Consider the following 12,848-nt stretch of genomic DNA (forward strand, 5'->3'; position numbering starts at 1 on the left):
TCAATGTGAAAAATTCAAAGACAGCTCTAAAAAACTGGGTGTCTGAAGTAAAATGAGCGATGAACAACATAATTTGAAGATTTGGCTGCTTGGAAGAGAGAGGATTTAACCCAGTATAAGCACATGGCAGAAAAACTTGCAGGAAAAGTTTGGAGGTTTTAATGACATTCCCAAATCATTGTTTGAGAGGAGACAATTGTGAGTGGTTTTTGTGTTGCTGCCCTATAGGAGCAGCACAGTCAAATCCAGAGGATGGGAAGTGCAAAGTTCACAGCTCGGTGATAAGGACATTCCCCCCTTGTAGTACTTTTCCATCTTCTTGCTCTTAGGAGCATTCTCTAAAAACAAAACAGGCAGGAAACCCTGGTACTTTGGGGGGTTCAAAGCCTCTGCATTTTAAAAGAAAGTCCTGAAACACGTAGGAGGGATGAAGGCGGTGGGAGAAGAGGCTGAACAAACATTTCACTGGAATCCTTTGAGGTTAAAAATGAGAATCCTCAACTGATAAAAATCGATGTCTGCCAAATTCCAGGGGTCAGGAGCTCATCTCTACACAGACAAACACAACAAAAGCCCCAATTCCCCACTCACCTTCATTTAAGGCATTGCAATGAGGCACAAAATTGCAAAGCTGCACCTGGGGTTGCTGAGGAGCAGGGATGGAAACATTCCCTGGGCAGGGAGAGGATGCTCTCCCAGCTGGAGGACGGATCAGTTCTCCAGCAGTGACCTCATGGCTGGAGCACAAGAGCAGGAATTAAAGCAGTTTTATCCAGAGTTTGGGACAGGGTGCACTGTTGGAGGGGACGTGGCAAAGCAATTTGGGATTCTGTCATTGTGGCACTTGGAGCCGTCTGGGTGGATGACTTGTCCACGATCCATCCGTACCAGCTGCCCCTCACCTTGCTTGTATTTGGGGTTTGGGGCTCTATTTGCCGATGTCTGAGCGTCACTCGTCAAGGGCTGTGTGGCTGGAGTGGCATTCCCAGCCTGCTGGTGCTCCAGGACCCCAAAAGAGCCGGCAGGGAGCAGTCCCCGCGGGCTGGGCTGGGTGGGGATGGCTCCTGGAGCACTCAGTCACCCTCAGCAGGTCTTTCCAGGTCAAGCGTGCGTGCAGAGCCTCACTCTGCTCCTCCACACTTTGCTCCTCCTCCCTAAATAAGGATCCGATTTAGTCCCCGGGAAGGGGAGCCACCACTTTCCACAGAAGGGAAATTCTCTCCCTGAAAAGAGGAGCTCTTTATTCCCAGAGCAGACAGTGGCTCTGCAAGGCTTCCTCCTGCACCAGCTCCCAGTTCAGCCCCATGAAAAGGGTAAAGATCCACCCTGCTCTGGAGCCAGACCTGCCTGAGCTGACCCTGGCTGCAGGAAAATTTGCTGGATTATTTGCCGTGGTTTTGGTTGGTAGGAAAAGGAAGATCTCTTTATCTTGGCAAGTGAAATTAAGGGACATTCATCAGTCCCTGAGGCCTGAGACAAAGGTGTGTTCTGGCAGCAGAGCAAATTCTTTTCTCTGGTCAAAACAAGAGCTCATCAGGCTGTGAGACCCTGTGATGCTGAAATACAGAGCCACAACAGACCTCTTCTTTTCCTCTAAAAATATTCCCATTTTCATTTCTTGAACCTGCAGACAGATCGCCCTCTTTCTCCCCACTGTGTGTTTTACAGAGGGATAAAGCCATATTTAGCAGGAAAAGCAGCATCCAGCCCTTGCGCGATGCCAAAATGTCATTGCCTTGCCCTCATCTCATCATTATAAATCTGATTTCTAAGAAGGTTCACTGCAGAAGCATTGTTGGCTAGCTGAGATTCAATATTTCTGCATTGTGGAGTAATTTTTTAGTTATTTTAACACTTTACAGAAAAAAAAACCAGGTTGGACAAGGTTTGGGGGTGGAAGGTGTCTCTGCCCATGGCAAGCATTGATCAGGATGAGCTCCTTTCCAACCCACACCATCCTGGGATTCTGCAACCCTCAAAATTTCCTCTTTTCCCCTCAGGATATAGCCATCTAAGACAATAAAGGCCTATTAGACCAACCCCCCACAATAAATAAATGCAGGGCAGAGATCCCTCAAGGTCCCAAACACAGATTTTGCCCAGCCCCATGGAAGGACTGGCCCAGCACCCAAAGGAATCCAGGCAGCCCTTCCAGCCAGGCCACCTTGCCAAGGTGAAACTGGTGTTTGTGTTGCTGTGCTGGCACCTTCTTGGTGCAAGGCAAGGGGAAAAAAAGTCCATAATTTTTGGATAATCAGAGGAGAAAGTCCAGCTCTCCCATTTCAGCCAAGGGAGTGCAGAGGATCCAGCCCAGCGGGATGAGGATGGGGTGGCAGCAGGGCTCAGTGTGGCTCGGAGGAGCTGAGGGAAAGGCGACAAGGAGCCAAAAAGCCAAGGAATGGCCAAGGAACCACTGGAAATTGTGTCAGGGAAAGCAAAGAAAGGCAGCTTGTTGGGCAGGCTGCTGACTGGGAACCTTTTGGAACTGTGAGCAAATAAACCCCGGCCTGTTGTTGGAGTCCCCAGTGGCTCGGGGAAACAGGAGTCTCTTATTTTTTATGTTGTTGTCTTTTTTTCTTTTTTTTTTTTTTTTTTTAAGCCACACTTTGTAATGAATCAGGGCTACATCAAGGACGTAGCAACCTCTGCCACAAACATTACTCCTGGGTGAAAACAACCTGGCCAGACAGGGTAACTTTGCTTTTCAGCACTTCATCAGCTTTTCTTTGCATCTAAATCTCTATTGAATCCAGCACTGCCATTATCCAGCAGTCCCCTCTCAGTGCCGGACCTATTGCTCCAAACAAGGAGCATTCCCGCACTCCTCCAGTACCAAAGGCCGAGCAAAAAGCCGCTCTTACAAGTCTTAAATAATGCAGAGTTCGCCGAGAAGTTTGGGGTGAATCCCATCGTTTCCTGGCTGCGGCCCAGCCCTTGTGGAGGCTGCTGGGGATGGGGAAAGGCAGAGCACGCCAAGGGTTAAAGGGTGATGTAAATGGAGAGAGACATTCTCAGTGCAAACAAAAGGAGAGTCATGCCCTGAGGATCAGTGGCTGAATATGGGGTAAGGCAGTTCGCGATTCTCTTCTGAAGGAAACATTTTAATTAGCTCAATCCAAAACAGATACAGCCCAGAGAAGGCACGACGGGCAGGAAATGCTTTGTAAATCTCAGAGGACAGTGAGGAGACAACGGCGGTGCTGAGCAATTAAAAAACAAAACAAAAACCCCAAAAAACACACACACAAAAAGGTGAGGGGAAATTAAAAAGTAGAGCGCCTTTAGGGTTAGGGCTGAGAGGCTCAGATTTCCTTTCCTGCTCCATCCTGGAGAAGAATTAAATTGGGGTCCTGCTGCAGCTGGTGCACAACAGAAAGGAGTAACTTGGAGGGGGTGTGAGGTCCCCAAGAGCCAAAAGCAGTTCAGACCAGGGGACAGGAGCTCCCGGTGGCTCCCGGCGCATCCCTGAGCATCCCTGCGCTCACTCCTGGCTGAGCGAGGCGCGATGCCTCCTCCAGCCGCCCCATGTTTTGGATTTTTCTCTCACAGAGGTTTGGAAAGCAGCTGCTGAAACCTGACTGAACCAACCCCATCTTCCCACAGGTACGGGAGAGGCGATGTCGCACCCGCAGCAAGGACTGGGGAACTTCAGGTCCCGGTGGCACTGAGCACAATAAGTGTCAAAGCCATGAATAAGAGCCTTCCTGCCCTGATTTTTAGGCTAATCACCCGCAAACGTCCCCATTCCCCGGCATACCGGCCGGGCATTCACTCCGATAAACCGGGCAAGAATGGCCCTTTGAAGCTCCCCAAACCTCCGTGGACTTCAAAGTCCCACTTCTGTCTGCTCCTTTCCTACTGTTCTCCAATACATCACTTAGGATTAGGAAATGAAAGAGATTAAAGCGTTTCTCCTTCCCAGCGCTTGGGATCCTCAATGGAGCTTTGTTTACAGGCAGCTGCTCCGCTTCCCACCCTCTAATCCCAGCCTTTCCTTGCTCCTACCGCACCAGGGGAGAGAGCAGGGGAAGCTGACTGGGAATCTGCGAGGAGCTCCGGGGAGGATGGAGCACTCCCAGACACTCAGCGAGCTGAGCCAACCCTAAATTTGGTGTCCCAAGGTATTTCCCATCCCTACAGAGAAACCAGATGCCAGCATCACCTACTCCAGCTGGTCCAGCTTTCCATAAACCCACACTGCTGGCTCTGGGTAAACATCACTGTGCAGCACCAGCTCCTGCCCTGGCAGCCTCCAACAGGGAAAAATCAGCCACCAGATTGCGCCAAACTGGAGGTTTGTCCTTAAAGCTGCTGCCAGTTCACACTCTCAGAGTTCTCCATGACCAAAACCAACTTTTATTGAAAAAAAGGAAGTAGAAGTAAGTGGAAATTCCATTGCAGGAACTGAGATGTTTAGTTTTTCAGATAGAAAAAGTTGGGGGGTTTTAAAATATATAATAGTTTTGATTTTATCTATTCAAACATTTGCAATCTAATCTTATTTTATCTATAGTCATCAGTATGGAAGACCCCAAGTCCTACAGACTTACGCAGAATTATCTTCTCTGCAAAAATCTACCAAAACCCCAAACATCTCCTTACTTGAGATAAGATAACAGACCCCTTATTCGAGCCTTTTGACTAGTTAAAGTGGAACAAAGGAAGGAAATAAACCCCAAGAAGTTGCAGAGCTGAGTTTGTTGTAAAGCTGTAACCCTGGGCTCTGTAGTGGGAGTAAGTTACACATCCCACAGGTGTTGGTTGTAGCAATGGGGTGAGGAGCAGGGAGCTGCAAACCATGGACTGAATGGAATTCTTGTCAGGAGAAGGCAGAAATAAAGCTCTTGCTGTGCCCCAGGAAAATCTCTATTTATTTCCAAGGCCAGGGGCTGAGACCTTGTCAAAACACAAGGAAGTGGTGCCATAACCTAGGACAAAACCCAAAGAAACCTCCCCAACCCCACTGTCCTGAAGGTTTGGGCTTCCTTACCTAGAAACATTTGTTTCTCAAGATTGAAGAGATAACCTGAGTACACACCATGATAATCCAGCAAAGATCCTTCAGCTTTGGGAGGTTTTCCCATCTGGGCTGTGCCAGACCTCCCAAACTCAGAGTTCAGTCTTTTCAATGAACACACAGGGTGTCCTTCAGGTCCAGACTGATAAAGTTCCACTCATCTGACATCTCACATGACTGAAGGAAAATGTGATGATGCCAAAAATGCCAGCCCCAAACTTCATGCTCGTCTTTCTGACGTCACTTGGCTGCACATGTGGAGAACGGGATTGGTGTGGAGCTGGAAAAATGGGATTATGGAATGGCAGGGGCTGGTTTTAAATTTGTGTTTTTCCCTGCAGTAATTCCTGTTCTAACAAGCAGCTCTGGATGGAGCTGCGGTCTGGCAGTTTGGAGCTATCTTGGGGTGCGGGGAGGAGGAAATACAGGAATTGTAAACAGGATACTCAGGCACCATAGGAATTAACACCAAGTTTTCCTCTCTTTTCAGTCCACGGAGAATAGGATATTTCTACTATAAAAGAGCAAAGTCTGGAGCTACTCTGCTGAACCTCACTCTGAATTCCAGGGTTTTGTGAGGGATGGCTGCTGGAGGTTTGCTGGTACCATCCCTGCTAGGAGAGAGAATATTCTGAATTTTAACACATTAACAAGGGGTTTATTCCATTACTCTCCTCCCCTATTGGACAGCTTAAATATGGGGTTTAAAGCTTTGCCCTGCCTGAAATGTTAAAAAAACCCCTGCTTTTTAATCCTGTATTTACTTAGTTTTTTAAAATATATTGCTTTACCTTTTCCCAACAAGGCAACAGCAGTGGTGACTGTGGTGTCCATGAAGAGCATCCCACTGCTTTAATCCATAGTGGAAAGGAAGGAAAGAGAATTTTACACTTGGAAAACTCAATCTGTGGACTCATCCTACAGAATTTAAAGCACATGGCTGGGTTTCAAAGCCACTTGTCAGCTTGTTTAAACACCTCAGGGTTCCATAGGTAAACAAGCCAGGCTGTATTTTAAAGCCCATAAGTTAAGTAGACAATTGCTGGCAGGCAATTCCCAGAGATTAGACACTGGAAAAAAACGGGATTTGACCTTGGGGCTGTCTGGAGCAGAGCAGGGAGAAAAGAGTCAGGTGATGGAACATCTTTTTTCTTGCGTGAGGAGTGTCTGGGTCAGGCTGCTGCCAACGAGCACTTGGTCAGGAGCAAAGGTGGGAGTTCCAAAGGCACCTTTCAAACCTGGGTCTTGAGGAATTGCCAAAGTCCAGGCCAGGTTGGAAAGTGGGGTCTCCATCAGGCTCCCAGGTTGTGTGAGGTTTCAAAGGACATCCAGTCCCTCTGAGATCTCCCCAGCAGGACCCAGGGGGAAGCCTGGACCAGGAGAATGAGGCACACTTGGGCTTCACATACTTAGGGAATGACATTCCAGCACAGACACAAACTCCTGGTGGAGATATCAGGGAGTGTCTGCACTGGGAGGGAGCTCCAAGCCAAGGATTTAATGCTTTATGCTGAGGGTTAAGCCAAGGCTCAACTATTCCTGTTGGAGCTCATGAGAGCTTTTCAATCCAACATAGCCCTTGTTTAAAGGCATCTGAACTTTCAGACAAGACCTTTCCTTTTTTTTTTTCTCTTCTGCTACAGACTTAAAGAAAATGAGTTCAATCCCACATTTGAGATTTTACTTCTAGCTTCTCATAAATTTAAATATTTGATATTATCTTTTTAGCTTGTTTCCCAAAAAAGCTTGTTTAACCCTGAATTTAGCAGGAAAAAACACCTCCACAGGAGACATCTCCAAGTTCCAGTTCATCTTTTTGGATGTCCAAAGGATGAAGTCATCTGGGAAGGGAGATCTGGGCATTTTCCTTTCTTGCTACTTTGCCAGGTGCAAAGGTGAGGTGCTTCCTGCTCCCAGGGTCACAGCACCAGTTTTTGGGAAGCCTGTGGTTCTCCAGGGATTCCCATGTGAGGAACTTGCCCCTTCCACCTGGCAAAGCCGTGGTTATCCCAGCTTTCCCAACACTTGCCATTTTACCATCAAGGCTGACAGCTTGCATGCGGGAACTCCCAGGAGGAAAACATATGGGAAACATCTGATTTTGATAGTTTGCATCCCAAATTGTCTTGAATCCATGCTTTGTTTTCCATTTCATTTGTTGATATGTTGCCATTGCAACCTTTAACACAACTCAGTGACAGGTTTGGAGCTGAAACTTCTCTGTCAGGGGATCACTCTGGAAAGGATCCCGCTCTTCACAAGGGTTTCGCCTCCAAATTACTCCCGGTTGTAGCTCCTAAATTTCTTAGATTACAAGGAGATTCCAAACAAGTTCATATTTGTCTGGCTGGAGTTTGTAAAGGAAAAGGTCTTTCCCTTCATGACCCAACTTTGCTCCACCTTTCCAAGAAGTGCTGAGCTCATGATCCAACTCCCAAACCTTCCTTGCTCCAGTGAGGAGCCTTTCCAAGGGATTATCCTCACAGGCATTAAAAATACTTAAAACAGCCAGGAGAGATGACCCAGGGAGTTCAGGAAGCACCTCTGTCCAAGTAAAAACATGCTCACTTCAACTGCACATGTCTCCAAAGCTTGTTGAGTTGGGACAAAGTCTTACAAGAGTGTAGTCCATGAGATTTCCCAAATTTCACATTCCAAACCTCAACAAAGAGTAGGAATGAAAAGCAGCTGTTGGTACAGCTTAGAGGAATCTTTCTTGGGAAAGTTTTACACTTGCAAAAAACAATTCCTTTTGGAAGTAATACCGTATTTGCAGACATTTTTAATCAGGGGAGAAAAAAAGCTAATATGGCTTTGGGAAGTGTTTTTGATAAACATTTCTGAGGCACAACAGTTTTCCACTTTGGAAAACATGCGTAAAGATGCTCCTATTTTCAATTAGAAAAGAAAGCAAAGCAGCTCTTCACGATAATAGATCTTGGGTTTTTAAAAATACTTTGCATCAAAAAAGGTTGCAAATCCATAGAACTTGCCTTTGTGCACAGTTTAAAGCAAACACTACAACTTTCATCTTTTCTCCTCCTGCTACAGGTTTAGGGGGAAATTTCAAAGGTTTCATTCTGTTAAATTTGTTTCCAAACATACTGGGCCAATTCCATCTCAGATTTTAAAGAAAAAACTTTCCAAGGGGAAAGTTGGAATTATCATAGAATGGTTTTGGGTTGGAAGGGATCTTAAAGCCCTTCTTGTTCCAACCCCTGCCACAGACAGGGACACCTTCCATAGACAAGGTTGCTCAGACCAATCACTCTCCTTCTAACAGGAAGATGAGGGAGTGATTGAAGGAAAGGAAAGGCCAAATCCAGTAAATTCTGTCTTCAACTTTGAGAAGCCCCAGTGAGAGTGGAATTTGTAAAGACTCACTTGAAAACTAATTCCTGCTCTTGTTTGCACATCCGTTGATTTGGGAATTTCTCTTGCACAGCTGCTTTGGGGGTCTGGTTCAAGACTGATGGCAGGTCTCTCTCTCTCTGCTTTAGGATGAAAGGATCCATGAGGGAGATGCGGTAGGAAGGAGTCCAGCCACCTCCCTGGAATGTGCTCCTTCGGGAAGGGACGAGCTCCCTGCCTTATTTTATGGATGTCACTGAAGTAGACTTTGAAGGTCTTTGGAAGCCCATCCCAGACTTGGCATGGGAAACCACAGCAACAACCATACCTGCCTGACAGATGATTCCTTCAAGTACAACCTGTACGGAGCCGTGTACAGTGTGGTCTTCATCCTTGGCTTGATCACAAACTGCGCCTCCCTCTTTGTTTTCCTCTTCCGGATGAAGATGCGGAGCGAGACGGCCATTTTCATGACCAACCTGGCGGTTTCAGACTTGCTTTTCGTGTTCACTTTGCCCTTTAAGATTTTTTACAACTTCAACAGGCACTGGCCCTTCGGGGACACCCTGTGCAAGATCTCAGGCACGGCGTTCCTCACCAACATCTACGGGAGCATGTTGTTCCTCACCTGCATCAGCGTGGATCGCTTCCTGGCCATCGTGTATCCCTTCCGCTCCCGCACCATCCGCACCAGGAGGAATTCCGCCATCGTCTGCGCCGGCGTTTGGATCCTGGTCCTCAGCGGCGGAATTTCAGCCTCGCTGTTCTCTACCACCAACGTGTCCAACAGCAGCACAACCTGTTTCGAAGGGTTCTCCAAAAGGATCTGGAAAACCTACCTGTCCAAGATCACCATATTTATTGAGGTGGTGGGATTCATCATCCCTCTGCTGCTCAACCTCACGTGCTCCTCGCTGGTTCTCCGGACTTTACGGAAGCCAGCCACCCTGTCCCAGATTGGGACGAACAAGGAGAAAGTGCTGAAGATGATCATCGTGCACGTGGCCATTTTCGTCGTGTGCTTTGTCCCCTACAACTCCATCCTGTTCCTGTATGCACTCGTGCGCTCCCAGGCCATCGCCAACTGCTCCCTGGAGAGGTTTGCCAGGACCATGTATCCCATCACGTTGTGCATAGCCACCCTCAACTGCTGCTTTGACCCCTTCATCTACTACTTCACCTCTGAGTCCTTCCAGAAGTCCTTCAACATCAAAACCCAGATCAAAATGGATTCTCTTTTCAAGACAGAGATGCCACTCACAAAGACGGCACTGCCGGCGCCGCAGGATGAGATCAGCGACCAGGCCATCACCAACGGAGGAGATCCCACGTCTGAATCCCATTTCTAGGGAGGTGTTTACACAGGGAGTTGTCCCCCATTAACTCCTGATTAACACCACGTGGCAAAGAGCAACTCCAGAAAATGGAGGTTCACACGTGGGGTTATGGAAGAAAAGCTGCTGGGGGACGACAGATCCTCGCAATGGGATGGTCCCATCACATTCCACAGGTGAATACAAAGTATGAAAATCCCAATGGCTCTTCCTTTGGGGATTATGGATAGGCTACAACACGTGCATCAACTCCGGAGGGAACAGAACAGCTTCTTTAACCAGAAGATGCCAACATTTGGCATTCTTCCCCCTCAGCAGTTGACATGGGACTAGTTGGGAAATAGAAAGTTTCATTTTCTTAGAGAATCCTGCCAATATTTCTGCCTTCTGGAGGTGCATCCTCATCCTCATATGTTAACACAGTAACTTCCCACAATATGTATGTTTGCTTACAAAGGCATAATAAAAGCTTGTGGCTTTTCCTTACTCCACTGCCAGAGTGTAGAGCCTGGTTTTCCTAGAGACTGGAATTTAGGGAGAGGTTTGAAGTGTAAATAATTGTTTAGCAATTAGGAAAAGGGTTGCTTGGTGACAGAAAAGATAATAAGAGAAAAAGACAATTATTACTACAGTTTTGAAACATGAAGTTTCATTTATATCAGATTTTAAGCTGTCATTTAATTTATTTGATTATTTTTAATTCCACATCTGGGGAGGACTCAAGAGCTTATTAATGTTCTGTTGCACCTGGGCTTTTCTATCCCAGGGGATTATATGACTATTTCTGGGAAGGGCTGGACTGTAAAGTCAGCTGGAGAAGGGCCTGAAACCCCAGAGTTCTTCCAAGGGCAATGCTCCCATATGGAAGCTGAGGTAGCTGAAGGCCCAGGAGTGCTGATCCCACTGAAAAAATGGACAAGTGGTGTCAGAGCACCCAATTAAGGGATGATCTGTGATTAATGGGTTTTTAGGGCCTCAAAGTAACTCAAAAATCAGTTTGCTGCACTCTTCTCTTAGCTGGTTACAGCAATATTGTCTTCCAATTAATTTATTACCTTTCCTTTTATAGATTACAGAAATATATGGAAAATGAATTGTTTGTGTGTGTTGCATTTTACCACCTGGTTCCTTTCTCCAGCTCTTGGCTCATGTTTGAAGCTCTACAGCCCTTCCCAGGCTGGCTCATTCTGAAGTGTAAGACACAGAAATGAGGAGAGCAATTTAATTTGAAAAAAAAATAAAAATAAAGGTAATAAAAAAATAAAGCTGTTAGCTCAGGTATTTACATTACCATGCTAAAGCTACTCCTAAGGCTATATTGCCAAAAAAAGAGACAAATTATTGATTGAATAGAGGTTTTCCACTCAACTCTATTTTAAGTCTCTCTGATGAAGCCTCATGAGATACAAGAGCAACACCTCAAAGGTGATCATTTAAAGCAACAGAGGTTTAAATGTGAGAAGAATTCAGCTGTAAAATGTTAATGTTTCCAAGGGATTATTTATTTAGCACTGCATTCACTTTGAATAAAGAAGTCAGTGGCTAACCAAGGTTGAGAGACCCCAAAAATGATTCTATTTCAGCACTAAAATGTCACTTACTGGAGAAAAGCTTATGATCAACTCATTATACACAGAGAGCATGAGAGCAGCCAAAATATTCTATTTCAGCTCTGAGGTACAGCAATATTTACTGGAAACTTGCACACAGGACTGGCCTGGGAAGATTTTCTGGAGATTAAACCCCCAGACAACTGCACTTTGGAGCAGAAAAATGAGAAAACAGGGAGAGATCATTGAAAAAACTGGTGGAATGAAGTCAGAGTGGCAGGACGAGGGATAGGCAATGGCAGGGAATTCGTCAGCAGCTGGGAAAGGTTTAATTCCAGCCCAAGGGATGAGCTGGGCTTTGGGAAGGAGCAATATTTGCCATCTAAACAGTGCTTTGTCCCTTTTCCTGCCTGTGTCCCTTCTCTGATGGAACCAAACTCTTCAGAGGGAATTTTCAAATCCACATTTCCTTTGGCTGATGAGCCCATCTCAACCCTCACCATGAAATGAGTGGATTTCAGAGAAGTTGTTCCTGTAACTTCAGAGCAAAAGGGAAAGTGAGGGATTTGCCAGGCTTCCCCACAGGCAGAGTTCTCCCTGTGGAGCAAATCCTTCACCCCACGGCAGAGAGGAGGGTTGGGGAACCATCGACAGCTCTGACACACCCCAAACTCTGTGAGAAATGGGGGACCCCATCCTAAAACCCTGCCAGGAACTGGACTTAATGTGGCACAAGCTGCATTTTTTAGGGATGAGAGAGGGAAGGAAAAAGAGCAGGAAGAATTCACTAACAAGCTGCATTTCTAGGGGTGGGAGAGAGAAAGAACCAGAATGAGAAGGAGTCACTAAAAAACTGAGGGTACATTTAGAACCACAGAATAACCCGAGCTGGAAGTGACCCACAAGGATTATGGAAGTCCAGCTCCTGGCCCTGCACAGGACAGCCCCAACAGTCCCACTCTGTGTCTAAAAACACATCTTCCTATTTGCAAGAAAAATACTTGGAACATAAGAAAATGCTCTTCTCTGAGGCAAACCCTTGATTAATTCAGATTTACAGAGATGAGAATCTTGTTTACACTCAGCTTGTTCTCAGCAGGCAACATCCAACTGCCAGCTTGCAAAAACTATTTTAAAGCTGCTGCTTTACCACTTGCAAAGCAAGATGAGATCCCAGATTTTGTGGGGTTTGGGAGCTTTGTGGGACAGGGCTGTTCTCATGTCTGGTGGCTGCAGAACCTCTAATTTCCAGAGTCCTGAGATATCTCCTGCTCTGGATGTGTTCCACAGACCTTCTTCTGGTAAAATCCAAGGGAAAAAAGAAGAACCCAGGCTAGAAACCACTGTCTGGGCTTCTGAGGGAAATGGTAACAGAGAGGAGGGAAAGAACTGCCTGAGACTGGACAAGCTCCAGGCTCCACATCCATGGCCTGCCTGTAATCCCAGCATAATGGGTGTCTTTTTGGGAGCCAAACCAGTGCCAATGCTTACAAATTTCTGTTTGCAGTTTTATGGGGCAAGAGCTGTGGTGGATATTCTCACATAAAATGTAATCCTATCATCCTGTGCCAAAATGCCAAGTGAAAAGATCCATTA

At 46.3% G+C, this 12,848-nt stretch overlaps 1 protein-coding gene across 1 annotated transcript; it reads left to right on the forward strand.

Annotated features, from left to right (window-relative positions):
• The first annotated feature begins 8,664 nt into the window (after positions 1-8,664).
• LPAR4 (lysophosphatidic acid receptor 4) lies at positions 8,665-9,717 on the forward strand. The gene has a single exon (XM_062502821.1). The coding sequence runs from the start codon at positions 8,671-8,673 to the stop codon at positions 9,715-9,717; it is 1,047 nt and encodes a 348-aa protein (XP_062358805.1). The 5' UTR covers positions 8,665-8,670.
• Positions 9,718-12,848: the final 3,131 nt, after the last annotated feature.

This window comes from Cinclus cinclus, chromosome 15 (genome assembly GCF_963662255.1).
Source record: "Cinclus cinclus chromosome 15, bCinCin1.1, whole genome shotgun sequence".
Classification (NCBI taxonomy): Eukaryota; Metazoa; Chordata; class Aves; order Passeriformes; family Cinclidae; genus Cinclus; species Cinclus cinclus.

Excerpts from the sequence above, each read along its gene's own strand:
- LPAR4 (XM_062502821.1), top strand. The coding sequence starts at position 8,671 with ATGGGAAACCACAGCAACAACCATACCTGCCTGACAGATGATTCCTTC.